The sequence below is a fragment of the Hibiscus syriacus genome, unplaced genomic scaffold, assembly GCF_006381635.1.
Source record: "Hibiscus syriacus cultivar Baekdansim isolate YM2019G1 unplaced genomic scaffold, ASM638163v2 tig00001644_pilon, whole genome shotgun sequence".
NCBI lineage: Eukaryota > Viridiplantae > Streptophyta > Magnoliopsida > Malvales > Malvaceae > Hibiscus > Hibiscus syriacus.
Window position 1 is genome coordinate 5,747,644 of NW_024061878.1, and position 25,481 is coordinate 5,773,124.

The 25,481-nt window shown below is 32.9% G+C and overlaps 1 protein-coding gene across 1 annotated transcript; it reads left to right on the top strand.

Moving 5' to 3' along the window:
- The first annotated feature begins 1,956 nt into the window (after positions 1 to 1,956).
- On the top strand, positions 1,957 to 10,552 carry LOC120129587 (nucleobase-ascorbate transporter 12-like). Its single transcript, XM_039147056.1, has 10 exons — positions 1,957 to 2,740; positions 3,327 to 3,424; positions 3,522 to 3,692; positions 4,473 to 4,573; positions 5,676 to 5,811; positions 5,975 to 6,025; positions 6,141 to 6,428; positions 8,606 to 8,840; positions 9,660 to 9,946; positions 10,071 to 10,552. The coding sequence occupies exons 1-10, from the start codon at positions 2,242 to 2,244 to the stop codon at positions 10,290 to 10,292; spliced, it is 2,088 nt and encodes a 695-aa protein (XP_039002987.1). The 5' UTR covers positions 1,957 to 2,241; the 3' UTR covers positions 10,293 to 10,552.
- The last annotated feature ends 14,929 nt before the right edge of the window (positions 10,553 to 25,481 follow it).

A 25,481-nucleotide genomic window follows, 5' to 3' on the forward strand; every position in this document is an offset into this window, starting at 1 on the left:
ATAAGTTTTACATATTTTTTTGATTAAGCTAAAATAATTACAAAGTAGTATTCTCGAAACCATGACCTCTAGGAACAACAACGATTCCTTTAACCACAAAAATAAATTGATTCATGCGTTTTACATAATTTTTTTTGAATACATATAAATCTAAATAAAAAATTAATCCTATTCCATCTCCAAACATCATTATCTTCACTTATCATATTATTACAAATACAAGACAACATAGAAAAATGTTTAGTTGAAAAAATATACGTTGAATTTCTTAGGAATTTTAGATTTAGAGTAAAAGTAAGGGTTAGCTTAAAAAGACGCCACAAAAATCATAAAAAAATTTAAGATTTTATTAAAATCTTAAAAATTATGAAAAATATTACAATTTTTTGTTTTTATTTTATCTAAAATTATTATCCAATCACAGTTAAGCACATGTCATATGATATAAAATTCTAACATCGCCTTATATCATTTTTAAAATGTACATTGAATAAATTGTTCTCACTTTTTCAAAAGGGATCAAATGCCTCAATTTTAAAATTGACAGAGATTTAAAGGATGTTTAAATCAAAATATTTAAGTTAATTAATATAAATTTAAAATTTTAGATCAAAATATTCATTTTTCAAACGTATAAGGATTAAATTGTTCGTTTTTATAGTATATGGACTAAAATAAACTTTAAAATATGATTAAAGGGATTGGACTATTTCTTTTTATTGTAGAGGGAACAATATACACTTTTAAATATATATAAACACTTTTAATAGACTTCATCAGCAAACCGCATATGTTGTTATAAACAAAATTATATGAACCTAATTTAATTAATTTATTTATTTTATACATTTTTTAATAATATGTATATTTATACATATTTTAGTGACTAAAATAGAAGAGAAAAAAATAGTTGAATGATGAATGACATAATTTTCTTAATTTATAATAACATTAAACGAATCGATAATCGACGAAAAACGTTGATTAAAGGATCACATTGAATTTTTTTTTAAATCAGATGGGCACATTGAGTGAAAAAAATGTGAAGAGTCATATTGGTTTTGTTTTGAAAAGTGGAGGGCCTTAGGTACCCTTTTGTTAATTTATTTACCTTCAATAACGTTTTGTGCATTCGTATAACAATTTAAATAATTTATTATTGTACGAACCAAATGATATCCGTAGTAAAGGAATCGTTATTATTCTCGAGGATCCAAGTTCAAGCACTATAAATGTCAAGGGCGATTAATATAAAAAAATTAAAATTTTTTCTTTAAACATATATTAACTTGTACTTACCATTGTTTATCATTGTTTTACCCTATATTAATAAAAAAAAATTACCATTGTTTTACCTTAAGTTTCTTTTAATCTTTGAACCACGCTTGATTTTCTCTAAGTAGAGAAAAAGTTGTTTGAGATTTAATATCAACTTTTAATAAAACAATATTCTTTATCATTATATACAAATATTGCATAAATCAATTAATCTTAATAGTTAAAAGAATTGTTATTATTTTTAGAGTCACGTGTTCGAGCATTAGCGATTAGAATAGGGTGATTGATATTAAAATTATATTTTGTGATTATGTTTTGATTATCCAATTTTTTTTTTTAAATCACACTTAAACTTATATTTTTATTCTATTTTAGTCATCGACCATTAAAAATATTAACAATGATGTCTACGTATCACCATAAGATAATACTACATCATCATTGTAAAAAATATTAAAAAATACCACATCATCAATTCTGTCTATTTTTTAATGATAGATAACCGAAATAAAAACGTAGGTGATTACAATTTAAATGAAACTGTAATAATAGTTAAGTGATTAAATACATAATTTATCTTAAAATTAATTAATTAATTCAAATAAAATAAAATAATAATACATAATTATATTGGGAGAGGGTCCACCAAGTACATTTTCTTAAAAGTCTCCTTCCCCTTCCCTTCCCTCACTCAGCTCATTCCAACACTTACCCTTTTATCATCTCTCATCTCCTTTTATTTGTACTAAAATGTCTAAACTCAGCTCATTTCTTCCTTTCTCTTACCACTGCCCCAAACCCAACTTCTCTTCTTCTTCTTTTCTCTAGGCGTCTATCTTTTTCCAGATACCCTAAAAGAACGACTGCTTTCCTCCTTTCTTTTCAAAACCCAGATCTGTAATATTCATCTCCAACCTCAAAAGCTATGACCCACTAACAGATTCTGCCCTTTTCTCTTTTCTAATGCCGTCGTCTGACCCGAAAACCCGATCCAAACCTCCTGCTTTGCCTCCAGCTTCCGATGCGCCTCCTATTCCGCCTTCTTCTTGGGCTAAGAAAACTGGGTTTAAGCCCAAGTTCTCTGGGGAAACAAATGCCAGTGACTCGGGTCAAGTACAGTTGCCTTCCAGGGCTAGAGAGAACAACAGCCAGGCTGATCTTGAAGTGGGTCGGGTTCGACCTGCACCAGCGGCGGTGAATGGGGAGCAACAACCGGTGAATGGGAAGGGCCCGGCGGAGAAGAAGAGGAGGGAGGTTGATGGGGCGAATAAAGGGAGTTCCGCTTCCGCTGCTAACGGACATACGGTTAACAATGGGGCGGCGCCACAGCCGCAGCAGCCGACTAGGAGGGCGTCTAGGAATGAGGAAGTGGTGGATGTGTTGCCGCAAAATGTGGATGATGATGGATTCGTGGGAAGGCACTCGCATATGAAATATGAGCTTAGAGATACTCCTGGTCTTGGTAGTTTTCACTGTTGCCTTTCATTTCTCTATTTTCATTTTTTGAAGTTTGTTGAGAATGAAATATCTTTTTTTAGTCAGATGGGTATTTGTGATTTTTTTATACGACTGTGGCTTGTTTGTTGGTGTTTACCATCTGAAAGTAGAATATGATTTTTAAAAAAAATATATTTTATTTAGTCTTATTTTCTGAATTGACAACTGAAATGGGTATGCTTAATTTTAATTTTTGAAACATTATTTGTTCTTTTCATTTATTTATTTTTCTATTCTGGGGTTTAAAAGCGTGTGCATTTAATGGTTTTAGAGGCAATATTTATTTTAGTTCTTTATTTCTAGGTTTTTAACCATTTTGGGTGTAGTCCATCTGCTCTGCTCTTTGTTTAATGTTATTGCTGATTTTCTTTATACTTTTGATGTATCATTGCTTCTAAAAATGTGATTACGAAACTGATGATTTGGTGCCAAACTAACAAATTTTGCTATTCATTTATGTTCATTTTGATGACAATTAGATTCTATTGGAAATGTTATTTTTTGGTGATTTGAGAATAATTATGTTTGGATTGCTTCTTTTTCCTTTTCAGTTCCTATTGGTCTTTACGGGTTCCAGCATTATCTTTCATTGTTGGGTTCATTGATTCTTATCCCGCTCGTTATAGTTCCGGCAATGGGTGGCACTTATGTGAGTGGTTAAATTATGTTTTATTTCAATTCGAATCACATACATTTGGGAATTTAGACTGTGGATTGCTTGATCTGATTGGGTTTAGTGGTTGTAGGAGGATACTGCAAATGTGGTGTCGACAGTACTCTTTGTGTCTGGAGTGACCACACTATTGCATTCATTCTTGGGGTCACGGTTGCCTCTGATACAAGGTTCATCATTTGTTTTCCTTGCTCCTGCATTAGCGATAATCAACTCTCCAGAGTTCCGAGGACTAAATGGGAATGTACGCTTCTATTTTTGGGTCATAGTTATGCTATTAAAAATGTTGTTTTTCATTTATCCATCATTTCAGTAAGTATTTACTTGTATATAGCTGCAGAAGTTCTAAATTATTTGATTAATAGATATTATCATTTCATGCATTCAACTGTTTTTATATTAGGATTTATATACATGATATTTCTATGCCAATTAGGATTGTAGTTTACAACTCTAAGACTAAATAGTGTAGCAATAAAGAATTTACACAAATTAAGGATATTTTACTGACTAATAAACATGGGATGTCAAGCTGTGCATATTAATAATATGTTCTCGATATGAAGCCCCTCTTAATCTGTAAATTACAAATCAATGAATAGAATTCGTTTTCTCAGTACTTGATTGACATGACACTGGCCAATTGATGCAATTAATTATTTGATCCAGTTATGCGTAACTCTTTGGTTTCTGTAAAGGGCTGAAATCGTTGCTTCTCTAGTGTCGTCGTTGTTTAGGACAAGTTAACATTTAAATTTTATATGCTGTGTAGAAATGAATAATGTTGGTTGAAAATTGTTAATTAATGGCTTGGTAATACAATGCAAGAACACTAAAAATCTTTAATATGATAGCTTAATTTCTGTCCCATCACTCTCTTTCTCTCTCTGTCATAGAAGTAATCAGTGATACTACTAGAGTTTTTTTGTACATGAATACTTCTTCGTTACCTAAATTTCATTGTATGAGATGGGAAATTTGAGTTTCTTAACATCTACAGTGCTGACTCATTTCAACTTGGCAGAACTTCAAGCATATCATGAAGGAGTTGCAAGGGGCAATTATCATAGCTTCAGCTTTTCAAGCATTACTTGGATACAGTGGACTAATGTCATTATTCTTGAGGTATATATCATTTCCCAGTCTTCAAAGTCAAATTCACCTCAGCATTATTATTAGTCTTTTTACTGTAGAGAATTGGGAATACTGCAAATTATGAGTAATTGGATAGATTAGCTATGATTGACCATGAGTGTTATAATATCAACAGTGAAGATTTCTTTAGTAAAAATTTGTATTGAGAAGGATTAATGTAGAATGCCTCTTCGTTTTGTCCTTTTATCCATAAAGGCTTTGGAATTTATGTTCTTTTATTTTTTTTTTAATTTTGAATTATTTATACAATTTTCTTTTTTCTTTCCTTTTGATTCCTTTTTTTAGTATTTTCATATTGATGACTAGGACATTTTGCCACATGTCATTTTTTTGAAGGTATGTCATATTTTATTGTGTTATTCATAGGCCCAAAGAATGCTTAAGTGCGTAGTTGCAAATTTTAACTTTTTAGATATTACACTGACAATAGAGGGTCCAACTCTGTATTTAACCCTTTTTATATGGTTTTCTTTCATAGACCTCAAATATCAACGTAAAAGTTGATAATAAGGTCCCGCGATTAAATGTATATGATGGTAATGACAGTCTTTGGTAAAATACTTTGGAACAATCAACTGCATTTATTCTTTGGTTTGAACATATAAATGGTTAAAATGAAGACTCAATCATCTAGAGCTTTTAAAACTGGGTAGAGTTTGGTTCTTGGTTCATGTCAATAATCGCTGTGCTTTACGTTTTTCAATATTCATTTACTCTGATTAACTTTGTTTTGATTCTGAAATGGTGAGGTTAGATTTTTGCTAAAGCAGACATAATTCAATTGCTACCCTCCACCTCTATTCCATGTTTTGCAACTATGAAGTGGCGTTAAAGCTACTTTATAAAGGCTACAAATAAGATGCATCAACAGAAAGCATAATGCAAACCTGATTCTGAAGGGGTTTATATTGCAACTTTTTGGAAGAAAAAAAATCTGATAACCTTCTCTAAACATCACATCAAATGACATTAATTTAGCTGTTCGATCATATCATACTAATTCTGCATGCACTAAAATCTTCCCACTGTGTGGTAAATATAAGCCAGGTTCATTTATGTTTCTTTTTTGCAGGTTAATCAACCCAGTAGTCGTTGCACCTACCGTTGCAGCTGTTGGACTTTCTTTTTATAGTTACGGTTTCCCACTAGTGGGGAATTGTCTTGAGATTGGTATCGTGCAGATATTGATGGTCATTATATTTTCTCTTGTAAGTTTCTGATTCTCATTTCACTTTAAAAGTTTTTGTTCCATTGTAATTACCGTCGATCATGTTATTGTTGACTGAATGCCTAGATAATTACAGTCAGAACATTTCTTTGTTACGTATTTGTGAGCTAAAAAAAAAATTTGAAAATGTCTCATTTTTGCAGTATCTTCGTAAGATATCTGTTCTCGGCCATCGGATATTCCTAATCTATGCTGTAAGTTTACAACCTCATCATTCTGCACACTTTGTTTTAGCTTTTGGTATGCATTTTTAATGCATTGGCACATGTATTTTCTGACCATGATATGGATTTTTTTGCTAACTGCCAGGTCCCTTTGAGCCTTGTAATCACATGGGGAGTTGCTTTCCTTCTCACCGAAGCAGGAGCCTATAGCTATAAAGGCTGTGATACGAATATCCCTGTCTCAAATATAATATCTGAGCATTGCAGAAAACATGTCTCGAGGATGAAGCATTGTCGGGTTGATACATCTCATGCATTCAAATCTTCCCCATGGTTTAGGTTTCCTTATCCATTACAATGGGGAACTCCCGTCTTCCACTGGAAAATGGCCATTGTCATGTGTGTGGTTTCAATAATTGCCTCGGTGGATTCGGTTAGTTTCCTATCATCTATAACATTGATACATCTACTGTAGATTCATAAATTTGATGCAATGGGAACTCATGTCATAGATTCTAATTCTTTTACACGAGTAGCATCAACACTACTGGTGCCGATTCATGTTATCTGTTGTGGGTTAGCATTGCTTACATGATTTCTAAAGATCCTGGAATTTCTATGCATATAAAAGTGCTAAATGATTTTGGTTCAGACCTACCAAGAGATGAGATTATATATACAGGGGCAAGATCCAATTACATTGTGTAAAACTGTTTATGCTTTACACCTTTTTAGGACCATTGGAGGAGAGAAATTAAAGTTTGATATTAATAGTAGAAAATGAGAAGATATTCACTGGAAAAAATAGTTAATCTTAGCCTTTGATTTCTCTCAATGTAATGGTCCTAAAAGGGTGTAAAACTAAAAATTTTAAGCCAAGTATAAGTGGATCCTAACATATATATAGTTTGAAACTGTTGTAATCTAAGTGAATAAATCAATAGAGAGGGAAAGAATAATGGAGCTAATGCAAGAAAAAAAATCTGATTGCTGAAGTAGGAGATTACAAGAGTGTAAATAGACTGAGTTGCTGACTTCTAATAGGACTTTAAAGATAAACTTCTATCTAGATTACAAAGACTCATAAGACTTATCTTTCTAATCATAACTAAGATTAATGAATTCTTTTTGAGATCTATTTGAATTGTTTTGCGATCAATATATAGTGTTAAGATGGTAAATTAAAGGGCATAGATTTTAGGTATTGTAATATTCATGAGGGAATAACAAATTGTTGTAAATTGTAATCATTCATTTGTTGATTGACATGCCAGTTCCATGTTATCCCATTGAAGTGCAAGTATAAGTGCATAGGTTCTTATTTTCATTTGGGTTAAATTCCTTTTTGTGTACGTGTAGTTTGGGCAATGTACGATTATGCCCGTGATATAAGATAAGTAAGATTCCTAATAGTTGACAGTGTTTCGGAATATAACGGATAATTTCATTACCTCCTATTTTATAATGTTATATTCCCATGAGAATGTTAATTTTTTTTGACAATTTTATCCCTCAAGTTTATAGTTTTTTTTCAACTTAATCCTTTAAACTAAATAAAAAAATCGGATTACAAATTAGACTTCTATTCATACATAAAATATATTGGTATATATATTAATTATGTTAATAGTATGTGCAGTTGCTTTTAAGCATTGTCTAATATATTAATTATAAGTTAAATCTAACATTAGGTAGAGCCCAATGGAAAGCGCTCTATGAACTTTCATATTAGTTTCTTCCAATTTAATGCTGAAGACTGAACCTGTTAAAAAAATCTATCGTGATGATAATTTAGTAAAATATATTTGTAGGTAATCTTATGTTCTGCCAACCTAACACCAATGTCTAACATTCCAGCCAAATGAAACAAAGAAATAATATAACGTACCCAATAATGTGCCACTTACTTTTACATTCCAGTAATCCAATTCTCAGAGTTATCTTATTTGTAGTGAACCAAACACCCCTTGGGGGTTTCAATCACCTTGGTTTAGTTTATCTGACTCTCTATGTTATCATGCTACTGTCAAGTCCATTGACCCATTGCTGATTTTTGCAGAACTTTGGAAAGCTTGTGGATGATTAAAATTATCCATTCTATCATATCCGTGCATGCCTATCTTTTTTTCATGCCTTCATAATGTGTGTAGATCTTGAAGCCCCTTAGTGTAGACCTAGTGCCCCTATAAGCCAAATTGACTACATGTGGGACCTTTGTACCATAAAAAATCTCAGTTGATGGTTGACCTCAAGTTGCAAAAGATTGAACTATGGAAACGTATGCATTTTTGAAAGCACTTAGATGATCAAATTACCAAAAACTAGCATATTGCATATATATCTCGTTTTATGCCTTCCATATATTCAGTTCTTGAAGTGCCCTGGGGTTGAACTGGTTCCTGTGTTAACCGAACTGACTCGCAACCAGCGGCTATAAAGCATAAAGAATTCATGTCTACCTCAATTTGCAATAGTTTAAATTATTTTCCCCAGATTTTGTAGAAGGATGCCTATTTTATGTGATTTCTGCCTTTACTCGTCTTTGTTTCCATTTTGTTGTTTGAAGTTGCTTATATGACCCTGACATACCTGGGTTGCTGAATTTCTTAGGTTGGTTCATACCATGCATCATCATTGCTGGTGTCATCCAGGCCTCCAACTCCCGGTGTTGTTAGCAGAGGAATTGGCCTTGAGGGTTTATCGAGTATATTAGCTGGTCTCTGGGGTATCGGAACAGGATCCACAACACTTACGGAAAATGTTCATACAATTGCAGTGACTAAGATGGGAAGCCGCAGAGCTGTTGAATTGGGTGCATGTGTTTTGATAGTCTTATCCCTTGTAGGTATGTTTTAATCATGTTACCTTCTGAACTTTTAAGATTGTTTCATGAGCTAAAACTTGTAGTAACTTTGTTAATCTATTAAAGCTGATGATATATCCTTGTTTGCATAGATCAAATAGTTAAGAGAATTCAAATTAACTTTTAAGACTGCTCTGAAGATTCGATTCTTGTTTACTACGTCACATATCTTGTGGATTTCATCTCATAATTGTTAGAATAAAACCCAAGAACATACCAATAGGAGCTTATTACTAGGAATGTTTCATGCTTTTGATTTGCGAAGTACTTTCCTAGTTTACACCATCAGAAAATTATAGCCTCTTTTAACATTGATGGTGTCATTGAGAAAAGAATGTGGAGAAAAATGTTATTGCATGGCGATAAATGGTGCGTACCATTTAGTATGATGCTGGGGTGCTTAGGTTCTTTTTAAAGTAATACTGGACAGGGACAGGGACAGGGACGGATCTACAATGTGCATGGGAGGGGCTGTTGCCACTCCCAAACTTTTTGGTATAATAGCATTTTAGGTCCTTTTTAGCTTAAATATTAGTTAAATAAGGCCTTTACACCCCCCCCCCACACACAAAAAAACGAACAAACAAAGACACCCACAAAAACAATTTTTAACATTTGATCTTGGCTACGTCCCTGATACTGGAACATCGCTAGTATGAACTCGATTTAGACCTTATTGTAATCTATATTGAAGAATAATTGTTTTGTCTCATGAATTTGCAATGCCTTAAAGTAGTCTTATTGTGAAGCATTAATGGACACAATGGTTCAGATTTGAAGCTTTTTTCCCCATTTATACAGGTAAAGTTGGAGGGTTCATTGCTTCAATTCCTGAGGTCATCGTTGCTGCTCTCCTGTGCTTCATGTGGGCGATGCTTGCCGCTTTGGGTTTGTCGAATCTACGTTATAGTGAGGCCGGGAGCTCTCGGAATATCATAATAGTTGGGTTATCTTTATTTTTTTCACTCTCGATACCGGCGTACTTTCAACAATATGGCATCTCTCCAAATTCCAACATGTCTGTTCCAAGTTATTTTCAACCTTATATAGTGACATCTCATGGCCCTTTCAGAACAAAATATGAAGGGGTATGCTTCTTTTTTAACTTCGTTTCGTGATTTCGGTGGTTGCATTTCCTCAGTTTTATGTACTTTTGGTGAAAAACAGAAAGCAGATAATGAATATTTAGCCCTCATTAATCTTATTTTGCAGGTAAATTACATTATGAATACATTGCTGTCATTAAACATGGTAATTGCCTTCATTGTGGCTGTTATACTTGACAACACTGTACCGGGAAGCCGACAAGAACGAGGAGTTTATGTGTGGTCTGAATCTGAGGCTGCAAAAAGGGAACCAGCAGTGGTCAAAGACTACGAGTTGCCTTTCCGGGTCGGTCGGATTTTCAGATGGGTAAAATGGGTCGGTCTTTGAGAATTCTTTTGTTGCAGAGGGCATGGACGGTAATGATCAATCACATGGTACAAGTTCATCAATACTCATTCTTTGGGATGACTGGTCAATATTGGTAAATAGATTGTCTGAACTTTTTGCACACACGATGGAACTATGTTTTTGGGGTGGCTAATGGCAACAGAGATGTAAGTTATTTTGTGTACATTGAAAAGGTCCGGAGGGGATCAAGCTGTGTTGTAACTTTAGAAATTATTGAAAGGAAAACCCCATTGTATCTAACTTTTAGTCCATAAGTAAACTTTATTATTTTTATTATGAATCTAATATTATTTCCTTTGTTCTAGTCATAATAAATAACTTTATTTATTAAGTTTTAGTCATAACATAAGTAAATTTTATTATTTTTATTATGAATCTAATATTATTTCCTTTGTTTTAGTCTTTTTTTTTATTTTTATTATAAGTCTAATATTTTTATTATAAGTAAACTTTATTTATTATCGTTTTCAATCTTATAATTAGATTCTTACTTTTATATTCCTCTTAAACTTTTTACTTTTTTATTATAAATATAATATTTTTAATAAATTATCAATTTTATTTAAATTAATTTTTTTTTCAAAATAATTTTCATCGTTTAAATTAAAGTAAACTTTCTATATATATATATATATATATTCAAAATCAAAAAAGACTTCACTATTTGGGTTAAAGTATAATTTTATTTATATAGAATTCATTTTATATTATTTACAAATACTATATATATATATATATACACACAAGTATCATGTTCTTTAACTCAAGAAATTCAAATTCAAGAATTTCCTCTGTCATCACTCAGTCAATTGTCGTTCAACTCCTGCCAACTCTAATTATCAAGTGTAGGCGTCTCCGTTTCTACTTCAACTCTCACACGCAGGCGCCTCTTCACCTGGTACTCAACTCCTCGTATCTTGTTGTGTGAGCACCTTATCCTGGTATTGCTTGCTATCATTACCGATGACTTCCAATTTCCAAATACATCATATTTCACTTTTTTTTTTCAAGATTCACTTTAATTTAATTTCTTTTAAAATTTGTTATGATCGTTATTATTATTCTAAAAATTAATATTATTTTCTACTATAATTATTATTAAAAAAATTAAGTGCAAGAGGTTTTAGTAATCAAAGTGGTAACATCAATATCTTTTATCTTATTGTATATCTCGTTCATGCTAATTCAAATATCTTATTCGTCAGTCAAGAAAACTTCTTATTTGAAAAAGACTTATTCTACGCGACTCTAGGTATATTTCTATATCGTAAGATTATTTTGGTTCTATATTATTAATAAAATTATGTGTGTATTTATTACATGTTTATTAATATATTTATGTTATCCATTATGTGTCTTTGACGACATGTAAGGTTCAACTTAATACTAATAATATTTTTTTTTGCTTTTGCAGTCATGGAATCTAATGTTAATGCATGCGAGGTTCCAAGTGATACCAATAATGTTGTAGCAGAATCGCTATATTTTTTTAGGAGACGAAGTCAAGTTTGGAAACATTTTCTCGTTATTAATTCCAGATAGACTAAAGATGGAAAAGAGAGGGCACTTTGCAAACATTGTAAGACTGCTTCCTTTATTTGTAACTCACATTATGTAACCTCCAATATGCCAAAACACATTGAAAAATGTAAACAATATAATATTATGAGAACAGAGAGACTATAAGGTAATGTTTATGGCCAAACAAATCTATAGAGAGTTGGTAGCTAAAACAATTATAAAGCATGGATATGCTTTTTCTTAGGTTGAACATGAAGATAATAAAAAATCTATGCATATTTGAACAATCAAGTTAGAAGCATATGTAGAAATACTGCAAAAGCGGATTGCTTGAAGTTGCATAAAAGTTTGAAAGATAACTTAAAGAAAACTCTTCGTAATAGCTTTCATCTTATTTCTTTGGTGTGTGATATGTGGACATTTTGTCAAACTGAGGGATATTTATGTTTAACCGCTCATAATGTGAATGATAATTGGAAGTTAAATAGTAATGTTTTAAACTTTAGTCATATTTACTCACCGCATACTGGAAGTACTATGTATAGTATTTTGCTAGACTTACTTCAGGATTGGTGTATTGACTATAGATTTTTTCCATTACACTGGATAATGCTTCTAGTAATAATAAAATGCAAGATCACTTGAAGGAAACTTTTAATGCTCGAGGGGCTTTATTATGAGGAGGGGCTTACTTTCATGTTCGATGTGCTACACATGTGTTGAATCTCATTGTTAAGGATGATCTTAAGGTCATTGAACATATTGTTGTCAAGATAAGGGAACGTGTGAAGTATATCAAATGGTCAGAAACAAGAAAAAATGTTTTTCGGCGTAGTGTGAAATTAGCAAAGATAGAATAAACTAAAGTATTGTGGCTTGATGTTCCTACAAAATGAAACTCTACATACATGATGCTTGATAGTGTAATCCCCTCAGACCGATAAGGGTAAGCTGATCCGATCCGGAGTGTCACATTAGGGCTACCGGAGCGACCCACCATAAAAATAGCGAAAAATTTAAAACTTTTATTAAAACATGTAACTTATAAAATGATTTATCATTATGCAGAAACAAAACAGATTTTTTATACTCGTATATAAAAACAAAATACAATTACATGCCCTTTAATCTTATGTACCGTACTCTGCAACAACACCAGAAGAACTCCCTTACTGAAGTCGATAACTGCACTGGTATAATTCTTTTAACCTGCAATGTTGAGTAATAGAGTGAGCTTCGGAAAGCAAAATAATACAGAACTACCAGATGATGCTGAAGAACGTGCAGATACAGATAAACATATATTTTCTTAATGATCCATGCATTTACAGACCTTTATATTGAGCGGAGATCCTACTAATATTTCAGGTGGTAACGGACAATGAGCTTTCAGTTCAGAGAAATATTTTGGATGTTTAGGTTCATGAGATCAGAATAGGTTATCTAGTGTGTTCCCGTAAAACCAGTGAAAAGATACATATCTTTTAAAACAGTAGCAGTTTAAAACATATTTACCCTGTGCACAAAGCAGAGGAGCATGCAAAAACGATAAGGTCTTATATTTGCACATAGCAAAAGAGCCTAGGGAAACTGTAAGGCTTACCCTTGCACACAGCAAAGGAACCTGAGAAACTGTAAGGCTTACCCTTGCACACAGCAAAGGAAACTGGGGGAACTGTAAGGCTTATCCTTGCACACAGCAAAGGGACTTGGGGAAACTGTAAGGCTTACCCTTGCACATAGAAAAGGGACCTGGGGGAACTGTAAGGCTTACCCTTGCACACAACAAAGGGACCTGGGGGAACTGTAAGGCTTACCCTTGCACACAACAAAGGGACCTAGGGGAACTGTAACGGTAATTAATCCATATTTAGAAATCATGTACAAAAATACTGTAACTAGAAATCATATCAAAATATGTGGTAAATCAGATATCAAAATAAACTGTATTGAGAACATCGGGTATTGTCTCATAAAAATATTCAGTATGTGATTTATCAAGATCATATTTTCCAATGAAAATAGAAAACCCGATAACATATTTCAAGTAAACATAGTTCATAAAACCAGTAGATTCCATGATGTCATAAATCAGGAATAATTCATATTTTACGGTAAAACCCGTAATCGGAAAACATATAACATGTTGTCATGGTTCATAAACCAGTAAATCAACAGTTTCAGTGAAACTCATTTAAAAACATATAAAATCTTCATGTGGTACATGTGGAACACACTAGGATATCCAAGTATTTCTCAGAGACACTTAGTAGTTATCAGAATGAATAACATGAAACTGATGTAATTTGATCAGATTCTAAACATGAGGTCCTATTGAAGGGAATCGATTGCTAACCAATCTAATCCGACATTTAAGGTTGATACTTTAGAATTCTGATATGATTCATGTGCATAAGGAAAGTGTTCAGAAATCTTTATACAAAATATGTCGTTTGATCTGATTATCGAACAACTCTTAGATGAATAGTTCCTAGAACTAATGCTTATCGATTGGTCAATTCATTGTTCTTCCAGGATATTTACTCTTTAATACCACAATTTCTAGTCCATATATCATCTTCAGAATCATCGCTAAATAAATCTTCCAATGTCTTTATTTCATGTTCACGCTTTCACTATATCATGAAATGCTGACGTGCTTGATTTGTAATTCATGATCCATAAGAACATTACATCATGTATGTTCATTAACATTTCTAGATTCATCCAAATCACTTATTTAATCCCCATTTATTGAGGTTACTTAATTTATTTAGCATTCAAGTCCATTCTAGTTACTTCGGGATTTTCCAGAGTAATTCAAATGTTCCTGAATTTCATATACATGTTTTACTTCTGTTCCACTCAATTTGGTCTTCGTGGTTGATTTGTCGAACAAACGTCTAATTCTTAGTATTGAATGCGATCTAGAGTTGAGCTGACCTGAATACTTCCAAAATTTATCATCGAGCCAAACTTGAGAAGACGAATATGCATTCCAGTAATATCCATGCCATTCAAGTATTGACATAGCTTTAGGGTTGATTTACTCACTTAAATTGTGTTCCATTACTTTTAAAGGTATTCCAATACCTGTGCTTAATTGAATTCCTTAATTATTCCAAGACATTTACTTAGTATAGGCCATAAGGGTAATTTGGTCATTTTGGTATTTAATTTTATTTCAATCATTACAGAGCTCGAGGATATCCCGTCATTTCTGAGCTTGGTGGTATACTTGGGTCATTTCCATTATAGGGTTATTTTGGTTATTTTACAGATTCAGTGTATTTTAATCCTTTTCTTCCGTCCGATCTTACTATTAAATTCAATCTTATCATTTATTTTAGTCCTTTCGAACAATTCTGACAGTAGAATACCCCCGATAAATTATTCTTCAGGTATTCACTCGTTAATCGAATATTTTCAGGTCAAGTGCCTTCTCAGATTTTACAAACGGAATATCATGAATTTTTCTGTACAAAGACAGGACTTAACAATTAAATTCGTATTTAATCGAGTTAAGTACAAATCCTCAAAGTACTTTCTCATTCAGGATCAACTCAGACTATTTTATTTCTCAAGGGCATTTTTGTAATTTCTTAACCAGATAATTTCGATATTAGCTCTTAACAAAAATAATATAATTTAGAGATCCTATAATTAATTACTTTCTTGAACACTCTATGATCTTGAAACGATTCTCTTAACAGACTTCTAGTATCCTTCACAAACCCTTATAGGATTAAAACCGATTATCCATAATTTCCAAGCAAAACTAACATTTCTTATGCACATCAATATTTTTATCAGATCAATATGTCTGTAAAAGCCTCTTATCCAACTCCATATTCAAATCTTGTCTTTGTATAACATAAGGGTATTTTCGTAATTTTACCTTACCGGAGTATTCTCATAATTTCTCATCCAAGTACTTTTAACATATAACCTTTGATGAAATAAATTATAAGTTACAGATCCATGTTGATTTCTTTATCACTAAGCACATAACTTGTAATTTAATCCTAACAATCCCTCAATTTCTTATAAAAGTCATCTGAACCATAATCAATTATTGAACCTTTTTTCCGTATTCAGATCGAGTATAGAAATTAATTAACTACACAATGAGACTAACATTATCTTAATCATGCATTCACCAATATTCAGATATTCCACAAAGTATAAAGAGGTAGTAAAGTATTACCTCGATTTTCGTGTAATACTGATCGACCATTATATTCCATTCAAATGCCCTCAATCTTGAAATCATCTTCCAATATTTTCTCGGATCCATATCAACAAAGATTATATCAGAAACGGAGCTTAATTGAGATAAACGGATCGAATCGGATGATAAATCAGTGAAAAACAGCTTATCGGGTTCGAATTTGGCTAAACGGAATTCGAATTCAGGATGTCAAAAACATAAAATATGACTTTTTGAAAATTTGAAAATTTCGGTCAAAATCAAAGTCAACGAGTTTGACTGGCAATTTCGAGGCCTTCGGGTCTGAATTTTGAAAAACGGACGGCGGAATCGGATTTGGAACGTCGAACAATGTCAAGATAGGATACTCGGGCAAAGTCAAAGGTCGTTTAATACCCGGTCAAAGCCGGTCAAAGTTTTGGTCAACAATGGTCAACGCCGGTCAATGGGTTAACGGGTCGAGTTGGGTCGGGTCAACGGGTCGGGTGGGGTAAACGGGTCGGGTTGTAACCGGTCAAATTGGTAAAAAACCGGTCAAACCGGTCATTTGGACCATCCCCAAGCGCAGTGGTGGCTTGTGGGACCTTCTCCGGTGTCCTATAAATCACGTAAAAATTTCTAAAAATTATTTTGAGCGATTTCGAGATACTTACAAAGCTCAGTTAACAATTTTAAACGGCGTAGTGCTCGATTTCAACAAATCGAAAACTTTGACCGTCTCACCTCCTCACGCGCCGCCATCGACGAAGACCAAGGATGACACCGGCGTACTCGGAACGATGTAAGGAACAAGATGGTGCGGGAGGTGTCGTAAACGGATCATTGGATCGTCGTGAATCAACGTAAAATCAACTGAAATTGAGTTATCACCGACGATACTTCCGACTGAAATTAACGATGAACGGCGACGATTCACGACGAAAGGTTTGAAGGTTTTGTTCCTTGGTCGACAACGAACACGATAGTGGTTTCGGCTCGTCGATCGGAGGTCGGACGGCGAGTAGATCGAAGTTGCAAGTTGTTGATCGAGAGAGGAATTATGAGTATTTTCTGTAGAAAATGCATGGGAAATAGGGTTTATATTAACTCCTAAAGAAAAATGGTCATATCATGAGTTTAGCCACTGAATTTCCTGTATTTTTAAAAACGGTCTGCCAACTTTAGAATTTTACAATTTAATCCATCGTTTCTTTCAAAAATAACAATTAAATCTACAACTTTATAATTTCTTAATTTTAGCCCCTAAATTGAGGTGTTACAATTCTCCCCTACTTAAAAGAATTTCGTCCTCAAAATTCATTCATGTCACAAAAATGCAGAAATGAAACTTCCACCTGTTCTTTCATATCTTTCATGTAGCTCCTATAGAAATACAAATCATCCACTAATCCTTAACCAATTGAGCATACATTTTTATCAAAACTTTTCCTTATTTCAGTAAAAGAATCCGAAGGAAAATTTCCTTGAGTAATCAATTCAGTATTGGTCACGAGAATAGGCTCATAAAGCAGTAACATATCCCAATTTCATTTCCGAAGTCGGGTCAGAATTTCTCAGATGATTAACTCTCACATGGCTCGTGAGTTACTTTACAACATTAGACAGATATTATTGATATTACTTTTTGTACAAGTATAACCTTAATGGATAGAAACTTCGATTTACTCGTTACAGATAGGGACTCAGTCCTAGAGTTTCGACTCAAAGAGGTACGATTACAGTCTAGGAGCATGTACAGATCAGACATATTTTGACATTCGATCGGCCGGTCTATCTTGAAAATTTTTGACTCTAACCACGGCTCTGATACCACTCAATGTAACCCCCTCAGACCGATAAGGGTAACCTGATCCGATCTGGAGTGTCACATTAGGGCCACAGGAGAGACCCACCATAAAAATAACGGAAAATTTAAAACTTTTATTAAAACATGTAACTTTTAAAATGATTTATCATTATGCATAAACAAAACAGATTTTTTATACTCGTATATAAAAAAAATATAATTACATGCCCCCTAATCACATGTACCGTACTCTGCAACAGCACCAGAAGAACTCCCTCACTGAAGTCGATAACTGCACTGATATAATTCTTTTAACCTGAAATGTTGTGTAATAGAGTGAGCTTCGGAAAGCTCAATAATACAGAACTACCAGATGATGCTGAAGAACGTGCAGATACAGATAAACATATATTTTCTTAATGATCCATGCATTTATAGACCTTTATATTGAGCGGAGATCCTACTAATATTTCAGGTGGTAACGGACAATGAGTATTCAGTTCAGAGAAATATTTTGGATGTTTAGGTTCAGGAGATCAGAATAGGTTATCTAGTGTGTTCCCGTAAAACCAGTGAAAAGATACATATCTTTTAAAACAGTAGCAGTTTAAAATATATTTACCTTGTGCACAAAGCAGAGGAGCATGCAAAAACGATAAGGTCTTATATTTGCACATAGCAAAAGAGCCTGGGGAAACTGTAAGGCTTACCCTTGCACACAACAAAGGAACCTGGGAAAGTGTAAGGCTTACTCTTACACATAGCAAAGGAAATTGGGGGAACTGTAAGGCTTATCCTTGCACACAACAAAGGGACTTGGGGGAACTGTAAGGCTTACCCTTGCACACAGCAAAGGGACATGGGGGAACTGTAAGGCTTACCCTTGCACACAGCAAAGGAACCTGGGGGAACTGTAAGGCTTACCCTTGCACACAGCAAAGGGACCTGGGGGAACTGTAACGGTAATTAATCCATATTTAGAAATTATATACAAAAATACCGTAACTAGAAACCATATCAAAATATGTGGTAAATCAGATATCAAAATAAACTGTATTCAGAATATCGAGTATTGTCTCATAAAAATATTCAGTATGTGATTTATCAAGATCATATTTTCCAATGAAAATAGAAAACCCGATAACATATTTCAAGTAAACATAATTCATAAAACCAGTAGATTCCATGATGTCATAAATCAAGAATAATTCATATTTTACGGTAAAACCCGTAATCGGAAAACATATAACATGTTGTCATGGTTCATAAACCAGTAAATCAAAAGTTTCGGTGAAACTCATTTAAAAACATATAAAATCGTCATGTGGTACCTGTGGAACACACTAGGATATCCAAGTATTTCTCAGAGACACTTAGTAGTTATCAGAATGAATAACATGAAACTGATGTAATTTGATCAGATTCTAAAAATGAGGTCCTATTGAAGGGAATCGATTGCTAACCAATCTAATCCGACATTTAAGGTTGATATTATAGAATTCTGATATGATTCATGTGCATCAGGAAAGTGTTCAGAAATCTTTATACAAAATATGTCGTTTGATCTGATTATCGAACAACTCTTAGATGAATAGTTCCTAGAACTAATGCTTATCGATTGGTCAATTCATTGTTCTTCCATGATATTTACTCTTTAATACCATAATTTCTAGTCCATATATCATCTTTAGAATCATCGATAAATAAATCTTCGAGTGTGTTTATTTCATGTTCACGCTTTCATTATATCATGAAATGCTGACGTGCTTGATTTGTAATTCATGATCCATAAGAACATTACATCATGTATGTTCATTAACATTTCCAAATTCATCCAAATCACTTATTTAATCCTCATTCATTGAGGTTACTTAATTTATTTAGCATTCAAGTCAATTCCAGTTACTTCGGGATTTTCCAGAGTAATTCAAATGTTCCTGAATTTCAGATACATGTTGTACTTCCGTTCCACTCAATTTGGTCTTCGTGGTTGATTTGTCGAACAAACATCCAATTATTAGTACTGAATGCGATCTAGAGTTGAGCTGAGCTGAATACTTCCAAAATTTATCATCGAGCCAAACTTGAGAAGACGAATATGCATTCCAGTAATATCTATGCCATTCAGGTATTGACACAGCTTTAGGGTTGATCTACTGACTTAAATTGTGTTCCATTACTTTTAAAGGTAGTCCAATACCTATGCTTAATTGGATTCCTTAATTATTCCAAGACATTTACTTAGTATAGGCCATAAGGGTAATTTGGTCATTTTGGTATTTAATTTTATTTCAATCATTACAGAGCTCGAGGATATCCCATCATTCCTGAGCTTGGTGGTATACTTGGGTCATTTCCATTATAGGGGTATTTTGGTCATTTTATAGATTTAGTGTATTTTAATATTTTTCTTCCGTCCGATCTTACTATTAAATTCAATCTTATCATTTATTTTAGTCATTTCGAACAATTCTGACAGCAGTATACCCCCGATAAATTATTCTTCAGGTATTTACTCGTTACTCGAATATTTTCGGGTCAAGTGCCTTCTCAGATTTTACAAACGGAATATCATGAATTTTTCTGTACAAAGACAGGACTTAACAATTAAATTCGTACTTAATCGAGTTAAGTACAAATCCTCAAAGTACTTTCTCATTCAAGATCAACTCAGACTATTTTATCTCGCAAGGGCATTTTTGTAATTTCTTAACCATATAATTTCGATATTAGCTCTTAACAAAAATAATATAATTTAGAGATCCTATGATTAATTACTTTCTTGAACACTCTATGATCTTGAAACGATTCTCTTAACAGACTTCTAGTATCATTCACAAACCCTCATAGGATTAAAACTGAGAATCCATAATTTCCAAGCAAAACTAACATTTCTTATGCACATCAATATTTTTATCAGATCAATATGTCTGTAAAAACCTCTTATCCAACTTCCATATTCAAATCTTGTCTTTGTATAACATAAGGGTATTTCCGTAATTTTACCTTACCAGAGTATTCTCATAATTTCTCATCCAAGTACTTTTAACATTTAACCTTTGATGAAATAAATTATAAGTTATAGATTCATGTTGATTTCTTTATCACTAAGCACATAACTTGTAATTTAATCCTAACAATCCCTTAATTTCTTATAAAAGTCATCTGAACCATAAAAAATTACTGAACCTTTTTACCGTATTCAGATCGAGTATAGAAATTAATTCACTACACAATGAGACTAACATTATCTTAATCATGCATTCACCAATATTCAGATGTTCCACAAAGCATAAAGAGGTAGTAAAGTATTACCTCGATTTTCGTGTAATACTGATCGACCATTATATTCCATTCAAACACCCTCAATCTTGAAATCATCTTCCAATATTTCCTCGGATCCATATCAACAAAGATTATATCAGAAACGGAGCTTAATTGAGATAAACGGATCGAATTGGATGATAAATCAGTGAAAAACAGCTTACCGGGTTCGAATTTGGCGAAACAGAATTCGGATTCAGGACGTTAAAAGCATAAAATATGACTTTTTGAAAATTTGAAATTTTCGGTCAAAATCAAAGTCAACGGGTTTGACTGGAAATTTCGAGGTCTTCGGGTCCGAAATTTCGAAAAACGGATGGCAGAATCGGATTTGGAACGTCGAAAATGGTAGGATGGGTATACTCGGTCAAAGTTAAAGGTCGTTTAATGCTCGGTCAAAGCCGGTCAAAGTTTTGGTCAACAATGGTCAACGGGTCGGGAGAGGTCGGGTCAACGGGATGGGTCGGGTCAACGGGTCGAGTCAACGAGTCGGGTCGGGTTAACGGGTCGGGTCAACGGGTCTGGTTGTAACCAGTCAAATTGGTAAAAAACCGGTCAAACCGGTCATTTGGACCATCCCCACGTGTAGTGGCGGTGCGTGGGACCCTCTCCGGTGTCCTATAAATCACGTAAAAATTTCTAAAAATTATTTTGAACGATTTCGAGATATTTACAAAGGTCGGTTCACAATTTTGAACGACGGAGTGCTCGATTTCAACAAATCAAAAACTTTGACCATCTCACTTCCTCATGCGCCGCCGTCGACGAAGACCAAGGATGACACATGCAGACTCGAAACGATGCAAGGAACACGATGGTACGGGAGGTGTCGTAAACAGATCATCGGATCGTCGTGAATCGACGAAAAACCAACTGAAATCGAGTTATTACCGACGATACTTCCGACTGAAATTAACGACGAACGGCGACGATTCACGACGAAAGGTTTGAGGGGTTTTGTTCCTTGGTCGACAACGAACACGATAGTGGTTTCGGCTCGTCGATCGGAGGTCGGACGGCGAGTAGATCGGAGTTGCAAGTTGTTGATCGGGAGAGGAATTATGAGTATTTTCTGCAGAAAATGCATGGGAAATGGGGTTTATATTAACTCCTAAAGAAAAATGGTCAAATCATGAGTTTAGCCACTGATTTTTCTGTATTTCTAAAAATGGTCTGCCAACTTTAAAATTTACAATTTAATCCATCGTTTCTTTCAAAAATACCAATTAAATCCACCACTTTATAATTTCTTAATTTTAGCCCCTAAATTGGGGTGTTACAGATAGGGCTATTTTATATCGTGAAACTTTTAAGTAGATGGTTGTTGTTGATTATTCTTTTCGTCGCTGTCCAAACACCGAAGAATGAGAAATGCTTGAAAAAATTTGAGATATTTTAGGACCATTCTTTGATATAACTGAGTTATTTTCAGGAAACAATCATCCTACTACGAATTTATACTTTGGTAATGTTTGAATTTTTTTTATGCTTTTAAGAAAGCTGACAAGAAGTAATGATGTAGTTTTGAAAACAATAGCAATAGAAATGAAGAAAAAAGTTTGATAAGTATTGGTTCAACTCGAGTGAGGATGTCTGTGGCATGTTGTTTACCTTTGCGGTGATTCTTGATCCTCGTTGTAAGTTGTATTTTCTCAATTATTATTATGAAAATTATTTGAGGATGAAACAGATGGCATTTTAAAAATCCTTGATGTAATATTTAAGTTAGAGATGTTTTTTAAAGAATATGTTTCAGAAACACACATTTCACATGAACCGTCCTTAGAATTGAGCTCGTACTCAGATAATTTGAGCATGTCATCTGCACATCACAAGCGCAAATTTGACCTTTTTGCAGTAAGTTTCTTATGTTTTTAACTTTTTTTTTATTTTCTATTTTTCATTTAATGTATTTCGTTTTTACTATTTTTTATAATTTATATAGTATTATATATTTTTAGAGGATTATGATAAGAAAGAGGCCATGTTTTCTTTTTATGTCAAGACACAATTAGATGGTTATTTAGACGACCCAAAAATTGATAGGAAAACAGAGGTTGACATCCTTAATTTTTGGAACGAAAATAAGCATCGATATGGACATCTTTCTCATCTTGCTAGGGATATTTTGATTGTATCTCTTACAATTGTTGCTTTAGAATTAACTTTTAGTATAGGAGGTCGAATTTTAAATAAGTGGAGATGTTCTTATATCCCTGAAAATGTGAAAACTTTGATAATGTCTTGTAGTTGGTTTTTCGGTTATGAATGTAAGTTTTTATTTCCTTTTAGATTTCTTTTAATTTCTTATAGTAAAGTTTGTTTACCACAATAACTTTTTTTTTATTATTAATCTATTTCATTTTTTTTTATTTTGGGTAAACAAATTAATAACTTATTTTAATTTATGTAGCTATGGAGGAAGATGAGTTTGTCGGTTCTGATGTGGATTGGATTTAGTTCAACAATTGATGCATATAATATTTATGTTTACTGATATTTTAAGATTTAAGAGGGTTGAATTTGATTCTTTCAAACTATTTTATTGATCCTTTAAGTTTTATTAAGAAAGTTTTATTGAGAAACTCAATGTAATTGAGTTTGATGCGCAATAGTAGCAGCTACATATCACTTTTGATTCTTTGAATGAGAATTCTTTATTTGAGATTTGTGTTTCATGTTAATTTGTGTCTATAAAAAATGGTTTTTTTTCTTTTAAAGTTAATTAAAATATACAATATTGAGTATACTATCTAAATTATGAAAATTAATGTTAATCATATAAAACAAAATACTAGATAGTAATTTTGTTTTATAATTCTTCATTTATTTTTTTAATTATTTTTAAAAATTACCGAATCAAATTTGAATACAATTTTTTAAACTAAAAATTAATATTAAACCATTCAACTATTATCAAAGATGATACTGATATAAACTATTACGAAAGTTGGTGGCTAAGTAGTATAATTAAAAAAAGAGAATAAAACATATATTATTTTACTATCCATCACATTGTTAAAAAATATATAATAGCAATAAATCACTAGTCCATTTTTACTAATTTATCAAGTAAAATATAGGCAATGTTCGGTTCAAATCAAATTGGGTAAATTAAAGTCGATTTGCTTTCGGTTTGGGTTACTTTCGGTTCGTATTAATTTCTGTTTAGGTTGATTTCGGGTTGGGTTAAAATTCGGTTCATGTTAAAATTCTGTTCGGGTTTCTTTCGGTTCGTGTTAAAATTTTGTTCGAGTTTCTTTAGATTCGAGTTGCTTTCGGTTCAGGTTAGTTTCTATATTTTGGTTGCTTTTGGTTCGGGTTGCTTTCGGTTTCGCTAAATTTTGGATCAGGTATGGTTCAGGTCGGGTATGGTTCGGGTATCATATCAAATTTGATTATCATATTCGGGTTAATATCGGGGTATCGGGTCGGGTAAATCGGGTTTGGGTCAAGTTTGCCAGGTCTACGTTTTAATAACGACTTTCTGATGTGACACAATGAATCTATAAAATTAAAAGGGTAAACTACACAGATCATCACTTAACTTTCTTCTTTCTTATATTTTGGTAACCTAAATTCAAAAGTTTTCAATTCAATAATTAAATTTTATACATTATTTTTTGTCACTCTATTAGTTTATTAACAAAGTGACGCCATGACATTTTAAATTGAACTTTTTTAACTTGTTTTCTAATTTCTTTTCTTCTTCCCTCTTCTAGGTTTTGTTATAAATACAACCAAACTCTTTCGCTACACATGTGCATGCCATAATCCACTACTCAATTCTTTTGAAAGTTATTCCATGGAAGCCGAATAAAGACTATAGAATAGTCATGAGGAGATTCTTTGGATGGTGAAAATGAAAGCTGCTGCCTGCCATACTTGAAGACCTCAAAGTTTTCATAGTTTCAGCATATTCTTCTATTCTGCACACCTATAACAATGGAAATAGCCAATTACATCAAAGCATTAAGGTCTAAAAAATCTTAGTTAAAAAAGATTGCAGAAATAATATAAACAATGGCAATAGACGCTTCTGCCATGCCTGTTCTGCAACGCCATCCTTCTCCATCTTCTCATCTATACCCTTCAAGTGACACCCCAATTATATATATATATATATATATATTGAACAATAAATAAAAGTTTAGAAAGCTTTTCGAATAAATTAGATATAAAATCATTGTTCAATGACCTATTTGATATTTTAGTGACCAATTTTTTATTTTTGAAACTTCAATGATGAAAATGAAAACTTACTTAAACATTAGTGATCATTTATGTAGTTTATCCTTTTTTTATTTTATAAATTTATTGTGTCATA

What these genes read in the sequence shown, in the direction of transcription:
- LOC120129587 (XM_039147056.1), top strand. Translation starts at nt 2,242, where the DNA reads ATGCCGTCGTCTGACCCGAAAACCCGATCCAAACCTCCTGCTTTGCCT. An exon ending in TCCGAGGACTAAATGGGAAT is followed by an intron (nt 3,693 to 4,472) that starts GTACGCTTCTAT and finishes TCAACTTGGCAG; the next exon opens with AACTTCAAGCATATCATGAA. An exon ending in CTAATGTCATTATTCTTGAG is followed by an intron (nt 4,574 to 5,675) that starts GTATATATCATT and finishes TCTTTTTTGCAG; the next exon opens with GTTAATCAACCCAGTAGTCG.